Consider the following 18826-nt stretch of genomic DNA (forward strand, 5'->3'; position numbering starts at 1 on the left):
GTTGTTTTGCATTTTTTGTATTGATTCTGTTTTCTGCAGCATACTGCTGTCAGTTGCAAACTGGTAGCAAAGCAGCTGTAAAATTGCTAATCAGCATTCATTTTATCACCAGATATAAATGTGAAAGCTTTTCAAACATCTGACTAATGTTCTGCCCTCTCAAGAGATAGCACGAAGGAATAGATGATCTTTGGTATGGAAATAGCAATGACAACAAGTCTCTCCAGACCAAATATTATGCTAGTAGAGGGAGAGGAATCAGAAGATCTTTTCCTGCTAAGAAACAAATAAGCCACTCAAGTACTTCTGGAATACAGTAAAAATCATCCGATAAAAAAAAAAAAAGGCTATGAACTTGAAAGAAATTAAGTCATAGGACTGACTCCTCTATGGTCCTCATGGTTTTCCTCTCCTATCCTGATATTATATGCTTTCTTCAGAATTACAAGGAATAGTAAATATTTAGACTTTCAATAGCTTAACTTATGTTGAGACAAAAAAGCAATTTCCTTGATGAGTTTACCTGCATGGGTTTATTCCCATCTGAATCACAAGCAGAAGTGTCAAAAAGTCATCTTCCTAGAGATGAAGAAAACTCTTTTTCGGGGCCTTTTATTCTTCTACTACTAGCAAGCACCCCTTTAGTAAGCAGTTTTGCCTTTTCCATCCATGCTTGAAAGTTTGCCCAAAGATACCCCTTTCTTGACAGTGATGTGCTGCAGTCAGTGCAGGATAAGCACCCAGCCCTAAAGTTCATATGATATTTTCAATTGAATTACCAATATAACTTGAGAGACTGTAACTTACCTCATTCAGAAGAAAATACATTAGCAAAGGCCCTTAGTACAGTCCCTGATTTTGTAGCTGTATTAGTGATCAGCATAAAAACAGAGAGTAATCAGCAGAACTGGCCTTTTGTTCTTTTTTTTCATATAGGCATTCTTAAAGGCCATGGAATGTGGCCTTTGCATTTATTGCCATTTCTTGGTGAATAAGAATGACCACAGCAAACTCCTATAAATGCCCTTAAAATAATACTACAGAAAGATTCTAGCCGTGTTAATGTAAGTCACCTACAAATAGTCCTGCTAAATTCCTATTAAGGCTACCAAAATGGATAAAAGCCATCCACATCCTGTAAGTGTGTGTAAGATCCATGTGCTCTGTGTCTGGTGACATACCTCATGCAACCCTCATCTTTAAAACACACAGTGACAAAGTAACAGGTGCAAGTGCATTTACAACATAGTAGTGGTAGGTGTACAAGTGTCCATGCACCACCTACCCATATGAGACACACTTCGTCCTAAAACAATCAAATAGAGTAACTTTGTCAGTAATATCCAAATTTATCAGCCATTTATCCAAATTTATTAGCCATTATGGCTTATAAATCTTCTGAAGGATTATTTCTGACAAGTATGTCTATTGGTCTTCTCCAAGAAGCAGAGCCACTCAGTTGGGAGAAAAGGTGTTCTATCTGAAATTTTTCAGTATGAAACTGAAACTGTACAGAAATAAAAATTGGACTATAGTAGCCCAGATGTGTTTACTTTTTTCTCTAAATAATTATCCAGCCTTTCACTCAGCATGAATCGTTCCCATTGAAGGTTGCACAGTTGATCTCACACAGAAATTTTGTTTATAGGTATATTGTGCTCCAAACTGGAGCAGACAAAGAGAATTTTCTGTTTGGTTCAGCCACAGAGTAATAACGTTTCTCAAGACTCTTCTAAATGGAGCAATGTTTTGCACTACTCCAAGTCACTCAGAAACTATTTATCTAATTTCATCAAAATTTAAGTTTCTTTGATACAGTCTATGAGTAGAAGGCAACCTTTTTATTACAGTGCATCTTACCCAATATTTCTTACAGGCATTATGAATAGCTTTTTTTATAAAACAATGTATGTTCTCTAGAATAGCCACAGGCCAGAACACAGACATTAAGCAGATGTGCTGGGTGGTTGCAAGATATACTGTTACAGCAAATCAGACCAAAGGAGGTGATTGCTGAAAATATATGATTCATTCAAGAAACAAGAAGCTGAGTTGCACAGAGTCACACTTACTAAGGGCTGCCTGTACCGTTACAGCCTCCGACTCCTGTGAGTTTTCACTCAATCCTACAGCATTTGCAGCTTTCACACGGAAGACGTACTGCTCTCCAGTTTCCAAACCATGAACAACAAACCTGGGTTAAAACAAAAAGTATTATGCATTATTATTTTACAGGAACCATTCTGTACTGTAAGATGAAATTGTTACAACAAATAAAAACCTCGACTTCGTGAGTGCTTCACAAAGGAAAATATTTCCATGAGGGAAACTGTAATACAATGGCATGCTGTTGTACAATAAAATAGAATCGGACACTGGAACAAAAGTCACTCATTAGATTGCTAATGCTGTTTTAGCAGGTAGAGTCAGATAAAACATAATATATTCCCCCTGAATGTTGGCTTGCTAAATTCTAATCTATTCTGGGAAAGAACTGTATTTTTCACTGTACATTTGTAGTCACCATCAAAAACAGTTTTTAGTTTTGATCTGAGGTTCTAGGTAATTATTGTACTGGATAGAAAAGTCAAAATTATCTTGTTGTAGGATACGTTCATGTATGAATAAATTAAATGTTTTTTGTTATTTTTATGCTGTTCCAATCCCTTTGACCAAGAATTAGTTTCTACTTTTCCTTTTATCAAATTCCTTGACTACTGGAAAAAAGGATTCAGCAGAATACAAAGTCACTCAAAACTTATTGATAACTGAAAAAAATACACTAAACAACATTATATGCTTGTTATAGAAAATACAATCTACATGTCCAAACTTTGCATTTGGTGAGTGATTCCAATAAAAGTAAGCATGATTGTCGCAGAGGAAATTACTTGAAGAATCCCATAATGAAGTGTGATATTTTCAGGAGGGAGTCAGAAATCACCAGAAATACAGACAGGGCTAGTGTCATGGAAAGGGAACTAGGGACAGGGGGTACCATCCTTTATCCATAGATGTAGCAGATCAGGGAGCTCTGACATTTCTGTAATGGGACATCTGGATTTCCTGCACTGTGGTGTCAGCAGCCAAAGAACTTTTCCCACCATATTTGCAGCAGAAATGGCCTGAATTTTTGCCCTTTTGTCCATCGACTATGATAAAACTTTTGAGTTTTCCCTCCTTCTCATATTTATATGAATCAGGTGTCTGATTCATACTTCAAGAAAGGTATTTATTTTATGGTTACTCATGTCCAAGACACTCAGAATCATATCTCTAGAACCTGTTTTGATAACACAAAGACATGGGTAAAAAAAAAATATGCTTCTCTTTGGAGGAAAAAAAAAGGGAGGTGTGGACAAAGTCTGCCATCTGCCCTGCAGTTTGAAAAGCTTAGCTCTAAGAGTCTGCAGATTGTTTTTCTTCACATTCATTCAATATTCTCCTTCCACTATAACACCATGGCTTAGCATGTAAATCCTAAAACTATCTTATATTTTTCAAACCTCACAAAAATACAGATATATTGTCAATACCTGTTATATTTAATAGGTTTATGGTTACTAGGTTCCCAGTGATTTGATCCCACCACAGAATAGTCAATGTAGTAGCCATATAAATCCTCTTCATGTTTTGGTTTATCCCATTGAACAACAACTGATGTTTTTGTATTCCTTGTGGCCACCACCTGACCAGGTGCAGAGGGAAGAACTAGGAAAAAAGAAAAAAAAAACTTATACTATTAGGAAACACATAAAGATAAAAGTAATTTGAGCTAGATGAAATACTGTATACTTTGATCATATTTAATCACTAGAGCTAGGACTTCTCCTACCAGGTTAATATCATTATATGATATGTATTTTAGTATATTTCTTTCAATCTAAGTCTGCATACTTATATATATGTGTGTGCGTACAAATATATTTATTTTTCTATTTGTTTACTCAGAATACTCTAAGCTTTGAGGTTCCTTACCAACCTGATTTTATATAGGTTTTCTGAAAAGTCAATTTTAGGAGAACATATTTCCAAATATTGGTGTGGATGAAGGCATTCAGTTATGAAAATGATAACTCTCAAAATTCCTCCCTCAAATGTACTCTCTCAAATAAGAGGTTGATGAACAACTCATGTCCCTGTAGCACTACTGCATTAGTAAGACATGCACATAAACTATAGAGGTACATCATGACTGTTAATAAATGCTCCCTTCCAGTCAGCTAATGACATTACCAATTTAGAAAATATGAGCTTTTTAGGACAACTTTAGCATATATTTGAATGTAAAGAGTTTAGCTAAACTTAGCTAAATGAATTTCCAGAAGCATAGGAACATTGGTTAGGAGGGATTTCTGGGGATCATCTAGTTCAATCTATCACAGAGAGCAGGATTACCACCAACACTAAACTGGATTGTCAGCCATGGATTTGTCTAAGTCTTGAAAACTTCTGACAACGGAGATTTCACAACCTCCCTGCACAACCTCTTCCAGCACTTCATTCTTGTACTTTTTTCCTTAAAGGAGTATTTCCAGCTTAACTTATTTTTGGCTGTTGCCTCTTTTTTTTTTTGTCATCTGGCACTGTTGAGAGCAGTCTGGCACCACCATTTTTGTAAGTCAGCAAACTAAACAAGCTGAACTACCTCCACCTGTCTTCAGAGGTCTCAATCTCTAATCTCTGGCCATCTTGATTGCCATTCAGAGGACCTCTCCAGCTCCTCCATACCATCCCTCTAGGATAAGGAAGCCAGAACTGGAACCAGTACTCCAGTACCAACCTCAGCAGCATCAAGCAGAAGTGGATAAAGCTTCCTTTGATCTGTTGACTACAGATCTTCCAAGGTACCAGAGTATGCAGTTCACTTTATGTGCAGTAAAAGTTCATTTTTGGTTTATATTGATCTAAACACCTGAATATGCATAAATAGAACCAGACATATTGAGATCTAAAAAAAAAAAAATCTTGGTAAAAGCCAACACACAACTGTACACTATGAAATATCTATCTGAGCTTTCATAATGTAAGAAACTAAGGCAATGTCTCAGCCTAACATAACAGGTTAAGAGGGTCATCCAGTACTTGCCTATATAAGGCATTTTAGTTTTCTCAGATTGATACACTGTAGAGAACTAGAAGCAGCATGAAACAAAAGAAAGGCAGCGATTTTTTCCACTTAGTCCTTCAATATTAAAATAAAAATTAATAGAGGCTAGTGTACTTTATGCAATAAATCTGTGAGATCAAATGGAATCAATTTCAGATAAACATCCCTGCATTTAGGCCTTTAAGTGTAAGTGTCTAAAAGCACATATTCTTAAGCTGCCATTATAGTCCAAGACCTAGGACTTAATTCAGTTACCCAAACAAAATCACTTTAGGCCAATTTAGAGCATCTAACACTTCTTCAATGAGCTGTCATATATGACTCAGGAGATAATATGTGCAGTCCTCTGAAATGGCAAACTGAAAGCATTTGCAAAGGTGCTAGATGCCTGTTTAGTGGTTAAACTGAGCCTCTGATCAGTGCTTGGTAGAGTCCTGAAAATGATTCATCTCACCCTGATGCAGACACTCCATAGCTGGGTATCATGGGGCAACTTATGGTAACATCAGCCAACCTATTTTCCAGGCTCCAATTGCCACAGTGAGAGCAGAGGCACCTAGTGCACCTGTGGTTACCTACATGGAAGCACTTAAATTTAGATTTTAATCTCAGACTGAATACTCTTTTACCACTGAATTCAATTGCATAATTTTAAGCATCATTTTGGATGGCCCAATCCATTCTCTAGTTTCTGCTCATAAGCTACCCATAATTGCTGTGTAATTACTGCCACCCCATGTAGTTGTCTCAGCTACTCTCAAGAATATCAAACAACACTACATGAAGGCAACTAAAAGGAGTGATGTGTTTCTGATGTATTTTAGCTCAGGTGGTAAACTTCATCTCTGAAAATACTCCTCCAGTTTCTCTTTAAAATAGAATCTTCTGCTTTGTGCTTTATTTAAAGCTGTGATTTATTCAGAATGATTTGCGTTAACCCTAAGGGATATCCTATTTTATGTACTAAGTGAATTAAATGCAGTGGGTTTTTTGCTACCTTGGGAAATATTGAATGTTATATACATTAATGAGACATCAAATCAGGAATATATAAAAGCAAAAGATGCTTTTATTTTATCATGTACAGTTACAGATCAAGCTGAAGATATGGATTATATTTTTTAACAATGGTATATCGGATATTGTAAATATTTTTTATTTTACTAGCAAGTGTGTCAGTGAGCTATGTGCACTTAAGGTAACAGCTATCAATACATAGAGATGTTATATGTGACCTCTGCAAAATTGCAAGAGCAAAACAAATATTTGAAAAACAAAATAAATAGCCACTCCCTGCATTCTCATCTGTGTTTTTGAATGTGGCCCCAAGATAAACATTTCATTTTCATTTGGAAAATTACCACTGAATATGTAGTTGTATCTTCCCCTGTTTCTGAAATCTACTCATCTTCCTGCCACAGGAATTCTGCACCAGCAGTAATTTGCAACTTGGAATACTAAGGAAAAAATGAAAAGCTACCTTATCTAGCCGAAACTGTAGGGAGTTAGGTAGTATATAATTACCTGAACCAGACAATATAATTATCTAAGTTGGCAATTAACCTGCATTATCCAAGTTTTCTGAAAAGTCATATTAATAGAGCACTGAAGAGTGGATAACTAAAACTAATTTAACTTTTTAATTATTATTGCTTTCAGTAAGGAGAATTGTGATCATTAGGAAAATCTTAGAAAGTTTCTAAAATTTAGCATCTTGATATTTTTTTAATTCTTCACTGAAGTGAACACAAATAAAATCAATTACTATCACTGTAGTTATATTAATCTAATTATAATGAGTTGACTATTTCCATTTTGTAACATATCTATTGTTTTTAATATTAGTGTCTTACAATTAATGCCTTACCCACAGTGTCTTGTGGTTGAATAGGTTCTGTGATTTCAGATGGATCACTGATGCCATGTTTGTTTGCTGACAACACTCGGAAAACATACGGTTTTCCTTCTGCAAGGTCAAACACTGCATAGCGAGGAGATTTTACTGCAACCTGTGCATTGACTCTTTGCCAACTTCCACTGCCAACCATGGACTGCAAGAAAAAAAAGAAAGCTGCGAATAATTCCTGTGAACTGTCAAAAACTGAACATATTGCTGTATTGCATTCTGTCATGAATTTATTAAGAGCCGTGAGAGAAGGATCGCTCTCAAATGCCTCACTTAAACATATGCAAATTCCCGTAGCTCATGCATTCCATTAATCTTCAAAAAGGTCTGAATATCTCACTGTCTCCCTGCCTGTCTCAACTTCAATACATGCACACTTGTACATACAGCCAGCCTTCAGTCAGGGCCGTGACTGCCAACCGTGATTGGTCCCAGAAGAATTGCTCTCATTTCCTGCAAAACTCACTTGAACACCCAAAAATTTGGTATCAAGTAAGCAAATCCTAATCCAAATTCTGCAGAAAGGTAGGGAAGGAAATGTTACTTTAGTCATTACTTTATGTATTCTGTTGAGTAATGTCAAGCCCAAAAAAGCATTTATCGAATGAAGTAATTACTTTTGAATATTCTCAGTGCAGCAGCTGAGCTTATCATCACCAGAAATGCACAGGGAGGCGAGCCAGCAAACCAGCACTCTGAGGGAAGTCTGCTGTCCCTTATATTTCACTCATAAATTGTTTACTCTAACCAAAAATTAGTCATGGAATCTTTCAGAAATTTCAGTAAAACCCAAGTGCCCAATAAAAGGTTTAAAGAAAATTTCTTTGATGCACAGAAAGGTGCATAAAAATTATGTGTTTATAAAATTTTGGAACAGAGATTATGGGAACAAAACCTGATGGACTGTGAACTTCTTAGAGAAGGAACAGCGTTTCATGGGTTCTTGGAACCTACCTTGTTATAATGAAGCCTACTATAGATAAATAATAAAATTAAATGGCTGGAGTCCATATATCAAGAGCTTTTTCATAGATACTGAACCCACCTAGTGTTCTCAAAAGAAAAAAGAAATACAACATCCATTTTCTTGATCATAAAAAGCTGGAAAATATGAAATTAACATTATTTTGCCATATATTTTACTTCCTGCCATGAAAAACATTAATTGTTGCATTTCATTTTCACAGAGAAAAGACTCAGCAACACATTTTGATCCACAGTTTGACTTGATTTATCTGTTAAATTAATGATTTTAAGATAACATGGCTTTATAACATATTGAACTCATTTCCATTTTGAGTTTCTTAAGTCTCTACAAATACATTTTTATTCTTCAGGATTGAGTCTTCTTTATCTGAAATAAAATAATTAGAAACTGTGCTTTTCTAAATTAGCAGATGACTGTAGAAAGTAAAAAACAAAGTTAATCTATGAACAGACTAAGCTATTCTTATATATTAGTTATTTATATGCCGAAAGATTTTAAATTCAGGTATTAATTAGCATAACAGACCTTTTTTTTTTTTTTCTAATAATAGCTTTTCAGTCCTCATTTTCAATTCCCTTCAGTAAGTTTGGCATTTAATTGAGACTTGTTTTTTCATCACTGTGATTGATCTGTACTGTTTCTGGAACTATATAAAATTATTTCTATAAAACAAGCAGATAATGTATATTTTTAAATTCATACTTAGAATGATATTCAGATAACCAAGCGTAGGTTTCCACTCAGTGGAAATCTACCTCTGAACTTTTGATCTATTGGGCTATTTCTGCAAATTCTGGAAATAACAAGGAATTTCCATGACAAGAGCTGCTTCAAAATCCTAAAGTCAATATGCTTGAAATTTATAGATAAAACCAGACATACGTAATTGGGAATAAGTGCAAGGAAGATATGCTATTTTATTGCACAGAAAGAAAAACTTGATGTTTGTTTCTATAGAAGTTTTCATTACTTCTTTTGAAAACATGAAAAGCAGAGCAGAAGAAATCATGGGCATGCATGTTGGAAAATTTAACTAGTGGCTGGTCTTCTCTTTACAAAATTTTTCAACATCCAACAGGTAATGGAAGATGAAGAATGTAGAAATGGGCTGTAAAGGTCTTTTGAAGTGGAGATTTTTCATTTGTCTGAGAGGGAAAAGACAAGATGGGGGCTGCAGAGAGATGAGTGACTTGAACAGGATGGCTGGGAAATGAACTGTGGAGGAATGTGTGGAATTTCAGATGTGAGGAGAAAACAACTTGTCCAGTAACAGGTTGCAAAAAGCCTGACACAATATTCAAGATGTAAACTGAGTGTATGGCAGTTTTATGGAACAGGCTTAGTGTTTGTGGATAGTTAATAGAGGGCATATGGTAGAGGCATAATTCATAAAAATTAAGTATAGTTTGGCATGTAAGAGTTTTAGAGATCAGGTACAAGGCCCATTTTATCTACTGGGAAACCTTTGTAACAAGTTGCTGCAATCCAATATCACTTAGAAACCTGGCTCAGGGATAGGTTTACTTAAATTTTAGTCCTTTAGGTGCGTGAAAAAAAAATCTCTCCTACTGTGATCATGGAAGTCCCCTTTCAATTCAAAGTGAAGATCAAATTAGGAATCACTTTTATTCCTTGCTCTGCCAACTTCTTTTTAATACAGACAGACTGAAAACTTACAGTCTTGCCTGTAGGAAACTTAAGATGTTTCTTTTCCATTTTTTTAAACTGCTACCTTACACAAGTAGTTTGCTCCCATTTTAGACAACAGTAAGCAAATAGCACAGGGGCATCCTTTTCCCTGGACCTTGAATTTCAGTGCTCATTAAATCATGCCAAAAAGATATTTGATTATCCATGCTTGTCTAATATCCCATTTCCAAATCCTGCAAGGCCACAGAAAATGTTAGTTTTATTGTTCATTCCGCAGTTCTGAAAATGGGTTGAATGTAATTGCACACAGCAATGAAGCACCATACAGCAGAATGCCACTGCACAGCACAGTACCTTCTCAATGAAATACGTGAGTGGCTCCCTGCCACGAGGAACAGGTGGATCCCAACTGAGAACAACATATGTTTTGCTGATTTCTGAAGCATGTACATTGGTGGGAGGGCCTGGAATCTGAACATGCCCTGTAAGAGTAAGAAATGCAGCAAGTGTTAAACAGCAGATTAACCCCCAGGGTCAGCACTCATGCCACAGCTATCTTTCTGAAGTGCCACCCTGCAGTGCAATGCTCAGATATTAGGGGCTGTGACATCATCTATGCAGTTCACTTCCTCACTTCAATTAAACTTTTATAAATAATAACTCCAGTGTTAATAGCTAGTTACTTACTTTTCCAATTAAAGTTAAATATGCCCCCTGAAAATCTGTGCCTTTGTCACACTTTTTTCTTTGATAGCAACTGAATTACTTTGATCTGCTGGTAAAAAACCTACTCCCTATATGCCAACAGGAGATTTTTTTATCAAAAACAAGAATCTAAAGTGTAATTATGAGAAATTAGAATAGAAAAAATATCTGAGAGAGAAGTAAAATAAGGAGAAAACCACTTTTATAACAAAGAGGAAAATAGAAAAAGAAGTAGAACCTATTAGCAATGTATCCTGTAACATGATGGTATTACCAGCTGTAGAGTCTAAAGCACTTGTAAAATCTATTACTCAGAGACGTAAAAATATGCCACCAGCCCTCTGGTGGTTCCAACAGGTAGTGTGGTCTAATCATGCTCCTCTCCCCACTCATTCTGCAGGGTTACCAGGAATGCCAGACAGAACTTTCCTGCCCTGGGCCAGGCTGGACGAATTTTGCTTAGCTACACAGCCCTGAAGAAGCTTCCCCTTGACAGATGGTCAGAAAAAGCAAATCAGCAGACACCTAAAAATATTTTATTTTTATGGCTTGTGATAGAGAAAGTAAAAAGCTTTGTTCTTTGAAGGTACATTTTTCTACTTCTTAGGCTAGCAAAGAGTTTATATTCTTTAAATGTTCAAGATTTAACATTAAAAAAGAGAAAAAACCATTTCAATAGTAATTGTGGAAGTACTATTTTAATAGTTTATAAACATCTATAGAATGAACCAGGTTCAAAATGTACAGTGATGTTATTTCATCATATACATTTCCCAATCAAAACCAGACTTCTTTAAAGAAAACTGACATATCCATTGAAAATTTATTTCTGTCAATGCTTTCTATATTTGATTTCCGACAACCATATTTTTTCTTTCAGAAAGGCACATGTATCAGCTGATTTTAAGACAAAATTGCCAACATGTAGCCAAGAAAATTGCAATAATCCTTCAGAGTTTAAAGTCAAAAGGTTTCCAAGTGGTTTTACAAACTAAATCTCAATAAGTTTTTTTCCATCCTTGAAAAAAACAAAGCTACCATACTTTGTAATGATATAACATGATGGTACAGCCTGCTCTCTCAGAATGGAACATCATCCTGCACTAAATAGGAAAACCATTTGTGATCTATGAGATCACCCTTTCAGAAATAGTCTCCAACCTTGCAGATGAAAATAATCATCTATATAAGCAGTGGTATTCATATTCCTTTATTAAATACGCACATTCATGCTACAGAACTCCAACTATCATTATTTATGCCTGTGCCATACTGGTCATTTACTGCCTCTGATAACTCTCAGGTGATCCTGAGAGTAGGAGGACATTCTGTGAAGCCAAACAAGTAAGACAACTATAATCTGATTTTATAATTTGATTCTGAACCTATAATACCCATGTCATATCATTTACGGTATCATTGTAAAAATAGAGAAACTTCATCTGTCCTGTCCATGCACTGGGGAAGCCACTCAATGTCTGATTCTCCTTCAAACTACACCTGTTCTCAGGTGGTTTTTCTTTTACTATGTTATTATTGTAGTTACAGCTTTATAACCATTATAACCTTTGTGGAAGAGAGCAGAGAGACTCTTTCTTTACTGCTGAGCCATTACAACTAACATTTCTGACAGTTTCAGTGTGAAGAAGATCATTATTCAAGCCTAAAAAACAAATCACCACATAGGGAAACAACTAAAATCAGAAAAAATTCAGACTTTATCTCAAAAGTTGGCAGTGATCTCTCCAGTTCTCCTGAAGAAAAAGAGCATTTAGTCTATAACCTTAACCTTAAGAACAACCTTTCTATTCAGATAACTATATTAATTAAAGAATTGAGATAGAATGCATAAGGTTTTTTTGAAAATGGCAATAACTTGCTCAGATCATCAAAACTAGTCTACAAGAACCTATATTTAGCTACCACAAGGATAAGAAGAAGGGAAATATGGGCAATCAAATGCTTTTAAACTCACCTTAGCACTAGTCAAAGCAAAAAGGTGAGGACATGCTGCCAAAACGTAATAAAAGTTGTATTGTTAAGCGTGTGATGTTCTCTGTCCTTCTAAACCTCATCTTTCACTTGTGTTCTCTCAGCCTTGCAAGCCAAAATATCTGTCTTTACTTATTACTATAAAGACTTAACTCACTAGATGGATTTCTTTTCAAGCTATGTTTCTAATTATAATGCTAAAATCCTGGAGCATAAGCAGATGCACTGAAACTGTAGAAATGCTACATACCTTCAAGGTCATCCTTACTGATCACAATCTTTCGCCCTTCGTCCACATGAATAGCTGTTAATCAAAATATTCAATTAGTTTCTTGAACTAGTTTAGTATATTTACAAATTCTGCAAGTTACTGTTCACCACCTCTTCAAAAGCCTATATACCTCCTTTTCTACATTGTCGTTTTTAAATCTTTCTCCAGATGGAGTAAACTCAAAGTTGTACACTGATTTATTAACTTTCATAGGAAAACAGAGCTTGCTAGGGCCATACTATTTAAAGGTGTGCTAAAAAGCAAGAGTCATAGAAACAGTGGATGGGTTTGATTCTGGGGCAGATTAGTAAACAATTGTATCATGAGCTGTACTTGTGTTATATGAAGAGCAAAGCATACACACATACATAAAGCATGCATAAAGGAAACTGCATATTCAACTCAGATTTCACAGAAAACATTGTGGCGGTGTTCTGAAGTCTTCATAACTACTTTAATTCCCCTCTGACTAAAACGAACACACAAAACAGAAGGTGTGATATACAGAATCTGCACAGGGGTTTAGGACAAGACTAAATCAATAAAACTACTCCCCAGAGCAAACCAGCCTACTCTATTCATGGAGAAGCTCTCATAAGGCTACTTTGCAGTCTGTAAAAAGATATTCAATAAAAGGAAGACATTAACTCTACTCCTTAGGTTAACTAAGCAAACAGAATCTTAAATATTAAAAAAAAATGAAGATCAAATATTCAGCATCTGTTTAGCCATGCATAACCTACTTTGTGTTCTCTCCAGGTCAGCGGGGTCAAGTGCTGCAACTGGTTCAGAGGCTCGAGAAGGCCTGCTAATGCCAGCACTGTTCACTGCTCTCACCCGGAATATGTAAGACCGTCCTTCGTAAAGACCAGTCACGGGATACTTGCAGATTTTTACAGGAGCATCATTGCACTGGACCCAGTTTTCCAAACCTACTTCACATCTTGGAATAGCAGAAGGCAGAATTTATCAGTATCGTCTCACAATAAATATGCACCATCCTACACGACAGAAGTCATCCTCACTAAATTGAGGAACTAAACCATAGACTTCATTAATGAAAGTCACACACTTTTTACACTCTTCTGATCAGACAATCAGTTCCCACCCTGTTAATATTCTTTTCATAATGTAAAGGTCATTTTTCTTCCTCAGTTTTCGGTCTTTTCAAATCTCTCTGCTTTCCTTCTGTTTGCTTCTCTTCCTTGTCCTAAAAATACTAAGTTAATCACTTTTATTTTTAACATGCATCTCCACAGAACATACTGAAATTGCAACATTCACCTAATCTTTTCTATCTCTTCCTTGTCATATTATCAAGCAAACATCTTTGTGCCTCTTCCTCCCAAAATAACTGGGCCACAGATTGTAAACTCAAGTAGCAGAGTGAAATCCTTATACCGGCTTCTTTGTGTATACATATATGGTTTGTGTCCTACTACTATAAATTTAGGTGTAGAAGATTGCCTTTTGAACTGACAGTACCAGAGAAAAGAAGTGTCATGATCAAGGTCTCCTCGGCCCTACAGTAATCCAAGCAACATCGTCAAAAGGCACATCTGACTACCTTATACACAAAATAGGTGAAATACTCCTATAATCTATGCACTACACAAATTGGATATAGAGACCTGAGTCCCCAGGTCTCAAGTTAATTTTCTCATACTGACTGTCATTTATAAAACAACATTTTCCAGCAATTCCAGACATTTACCACTGAACTAGACCAAATTACCAGGGTAACAAATAGCAATGGGCTGCAAATGTTGCTTTTAAGAGCAGAGTAGTATACATTACGGAATCATTTCAGCAATGTTTTTGCGGACAGTTTCAGATGAAAGGGTCAGGTGTTTTGCTCTGGCTACAAGGAGCAAGCATGCACTTCAGCGGAAGAGACATGCAAACCAGCGCTTGGATTCCCTGTTCCCCAGTGCCTGCACTGAGCTGAAACCCCAGCAAAATGCAAAGCTGACTGAAGGAGAGAAGACTGCCATGCTGATTTAAACTACCAGATCCTGGGAGCCCAGGCCTTGAGCCTCTGATGTACTACATTAAAGACAGAAATAAAAAGATAATGTAATAACTCCTAGGTTTCAGCTTTTGCAGTATACAGATTATAGAGACTAAATCTAATTCAAGATGACCATGGATTCTCACTTCTAAAAATTAAATACTGCCAGGGCTCATTCCTTGATTTGCCCACATCCATACTATTGAACATTTTAAGTGTCTGATAAAATGTGTCTGCCTGCAAATGATTACTTGGAATGGCCTCTGGCCCCTGCTAACTCCCAGACTGTGCCCAGAATCGCCTGGGAAAGCATTAGATCATCTGGCCTAAAAGTTCGCCAGGAAACAATCTAGTAATTTAACACAGTGTGTAACTGAGTTCCAGTGCCAAGGGTCTGTAAAAATGTATCTAAAGAACACATGCATTGAAGGATATAATGCTAATTTCTTTTCTCTTCAGTGTACACATGTTTCTGGCAACTAACAAAATTAAATAAATCCTAATGTTTACATACTTGTCAACGAAATATCCAATGACTGGGCTCTCACTGGTTGTGTTTGGTGGTTTCCAGGTAACAATTACATAGTCTCTGTTGGCATCATGGCATTTAACATCCATCGGTGCCCCTGGTGCTCCTGCGATCAATGCATCAGCATCTGGACCACAAAAAAAAAAAAATCAGTTTTGACCCTGACTTCTCTCAAACACATCATAAAGGGAAGATTTCCATTTCGTTGTGCTGTTTGTTTATACAAATGGAAGCCCAAAGATTTCATGACATACTAATTCACTGCAATAATGTAATATATACTCATAATGTATATATACTCATATAGATAAAAATGTTCAGGGATATTTTTGAGGACAGAAAAGTTGTTTAGGCATCAATCATCTATTACACTTCATGAGAATTAAAATCCTAACCCACATGTGTTTTTGATGCTCTGTCACACTGAAAGCCGTGGCTCAGTGTGTTACTGATGAGACCAAGCTATTCAGTAAAGAACATGTAGCTGAGGAAAATAAACCTCTTAAAGAATAAAATATTTGCAAACTCCTGGGACATTTTGAAATGCTATTTTTTTGTTTATAATTTACAATACCAACAGGCATAAATAATCAGTGTTCCACTTTTAAGATACCCTTCTGTGGCTTCATTTTGAAAGATGTTGACTGATGTGGACCCCCAACTTCTAATGCAATCTGCTAATAGGTAAAGTTTTCTCCCTTCAAAGAAATGTTTCTATAACAAAAATCACCCTGTATAGAGTCTAAATTTATAATCACAATTAGTTGTGAAGTGGTTTGTGGTCAGTGTCAAATCACAGCATACATGAAAAAAGTCAAGAGAAGAGCCAACAGAGAACACTAGAGACTCCAGAGGACATAGCTAAAGGCCAGGGCCCTGTGCATGCAAAGGGATCAAATACAGTATAAAATGGACAGTAGAGGTACCAAAAATTGACCCATCACTACAACAAAAACGTCTAAGAAAGTTATTAAATATTAGTGGGTCTCTTTTCAACAGGGTATTGTGTTTCTTAGAAGGTAGCTTTGAAACAGAAAGCTTTAGCAAATTGTTTCCAATGACATCAGGGTGGAAGAGTGGCTTCTTCAAGACATGCTGCAAAGCTGATAAAGATCTTGCCCTAGTCTGGAAGTGTCTGGATGGCACTTCCAAGAAAAACAAGGTCTAAAATTCATACAGCTACAATTGCTACGATGGCTTAAGTGAGGCTTTTCCTGTTTGCCACCATCAAGGATGTTGTCCCATATATTTAAGAGAGTGAAAGAAGTGCTCAACCAGAGATATTTTCATCTTTCAATGGAAAAGATATGAACATGAATACTAAGTTCTGCTCACAGGTCCATGTGGAGGCTCATTCTCACTTCACTGGAGCTGTGCCTGCAAATAGGATTTTTTGACCTTTATTATATTTTAATAGATTTACCTCCTTTTATCAACGTCCCTGTGTGAAACCTGTATTTCTCAGTGAGCTAATTTTTTACTTTGCTTCTTTTCTCTCATTATTGACATGTCTGTAACTAGAATAGTGGTGGAAATATTTCTTTTGCTTTCTCTTGCATACACTCTTAAGGCCAGGCACAGGGTATGAGAATGCACAATAAGGCCCATTCCCAGTTTCCAGTCTCTAAAGCTAAAATCATCACAATGAGCACTGTTATTATGCAAAGATGTTTATTTCCTACCTGAAAAGGAGACTGCAAAAATAGAAACAAGCTGTTTCTTCACAATAATGGTTTTTCCAGTTCTTCAGGAAACTAAATGTCCTCAGGGACATGTTCTTCTTGAAGCTCCCCATTCATGTAAGGTGACTCTTTTTTTCTAGTACAGACTACTATATACAAATCAAATTACTGTGAAATACTACAGGGCTGGATTTCTTGTGTACTTCAGTCATTACACAGGATTGTTTAATAAAACTAACCTTTATACTGTTCTTTTCCATTTCTCCTCAAGAAACAGATTAAAATTTACCTTTTACGAACAGGTATGCACTGCATTCACTGATTCCACCTCTTGTAACCATGCGCAGGGTGTATAAACCTTCATCATCTTTGTTGAGATGAGTAAAGGAAAGAGCTGCCTGGCCTTCTCCAAAATATAGCTTTGTCCACTTGGAGTCCTTAATCAGCACGTCTGGAAGAGAAGACCCATCAGGTGTGTTACTGTGCTGCCAGAACAGCCTGCATCCTAGTGCAGTCCTCTGCTAATCAGGGACACAAAGTAATATTTATGCCAGTTTTATTCAGAGTGATAATGCTTTGATGCTATGAAAACTCTACAGAGAGTTATTTGCATCTCTCTAAACTTATTTGGTCAGTGAACTTTAGAGTCTAAACATGAGGCCCTAAGACTACCCCCTGCAGTGCCAACAGAATAATTCCCATCACTATAATTTTTAATACACTGAGAGAGAAAAATATTATTCACATTTAGAAACAACAACATGAAAACCTGCCATACTCTATAATGAATGCAGGGTGGAACTTTGTTTCATTTTTAATAAGTTTTGCTTCCTCTTCAGGTCAAATGTTAGATTACTCAATTTCTTCCTCTGAATTTAAAGACTAAAGACTAGATTCCAGTTTGATCTGAAGACTGCTATAAATATATACCAAACTTAAAATTTGAAGGCATGCCTGTTGAGCAGTGAATAAAATTAAATTTAAATCTCTCTAAGGTGAGAGGTGGTGACCCATGATTAATGCAGATTAATCTGATTGCTTAGTGAAACCAGAGCAAAAAATTGAACAGGAAATTTAATGTGAGTCAAGAGACTTTCTCACATCATCATTTTTAATAACTGATTGGATTATTTTTGATTTTTAACTCCCTAAGACCTATTACATACTAATTTCTTGTAATCAATGCAGCAGAATTGTATTTAAAAGAGCTGAATATATATGAATGCCTATTATTCTATTGCTTAAATACATTTTGGAACAGACACTCAAACAATTGCAAAGGAATCAGTTTTCCCACCTACCAACTGAACTGCATAAGAAGGTATAAAAAATGGCACACATTCAGACAATAAAGCACCTAGAAGACACACTGCTAAAACTTACAGTTGCACAATCACCCAAGCATGTGTTTGTTTCATGAGAAGCTCACAAAGTAAATTCATATTCAAGTAAAATCACGTTCCTTCCCTTGAGATCCTTAAACATGAGATCCTCACCTGGAATATTCAAGTGTCCCCTTTCTTCCATGCATGTCACAATGGTACTCAGACTTTGTGTAGAGAGACATGAAGTATTTTACACCAAACTAGAAAAGATCTTCCCCTAGAACCTTTAACCAATGCATGAGCTCTGTGTAAAATCCTGAAGAAAAAAACTGAAAACCACCTCTGAAAAGCAGGTCACTTATTTAGACTCCAAATTTCAATGGAATGGTAGCCACCCTTGTTTGAACATAAAGAAATTGTAAGCAAGCCTGTAATATCTATTAAGGCCAGAATCATCCGTTTCCATGCTTTATGTGCACCTAAGATCAGAAACTGAGGAGGCAGTTGTGTTTGGTAAGAGCAGAAAAACTTTCCTCCCTGACACAAGGCCGAAGACCCACCAGAACTTAGCAGATGCTCTCTTTTCTTAATGCAGCCTGGAGGAATGACTTTCTAGGAAGATTATAAGAGTAAATTTTGGAGGCCACAAACATACTT

The 18826-nt window shown here is 36.2% G+C and overlaps 1 protein-coding gene across 5 annotated transcripts in view; it reads right to left on the reverse strand.

The window, feature by feature from the left end:
• The window catches only part of MYOM2 (myomesin 2), a 97406-nt gene that overhangs the window by 34189 nt on the left and 44391 nt on the right, over positions 1-18826 (reverse strand). For all 5 annotated transcript variants that reach the window (XM_050315429.1, XM_050315428.1, XM_050315431.1 and 2 more), the window contains 8 exons: positions 17134-17295; positions 15148-15289; positions 13366-13565; positions 12602-12655; positions 10009-10136; positions 6978-7161; positions 3537-3711; positions 2073-2194 (listed from right to left, as the gene is read on the reverse strand). In XM_050315429.1, coding sequence (XP_050171386.1) covers positions 2073-2194; positions 3537-3711; positions 6978-7161; positions 10009-10136; positions 12602-12655; positions 13366-13565; positions 15148-15289; positions 17134-17295 — 1167 coding nt within the window. The remainder of the gene's footprint in view (positions 1-2072; positions 2195-3536; positions 3712-6977; positions 7162-10008; positions 10137-12601; positions 12656-13365; positions 13566-15147; positions 15290-17133; positions 17296-18826) is intronic.

This window comes from Myiozetetes cayanensis, unplaced genomic scaffold (genome assembly GCF_022539395.1).
Source record: "Myiozetetes cayanensis isolate MyiCay16 unplaced genomic scaffold, myiCay2020 scf2-11, whole genome shotgun sequence".
In the NCBI taxonomy this organism is placed as follows: domain Eukaryota; kingdom Metazoa; phylum Chordata; class Aves; order Passeriformes; family Tyrannidae; genus Myiozetetes; species Myiozetetes cayanensis.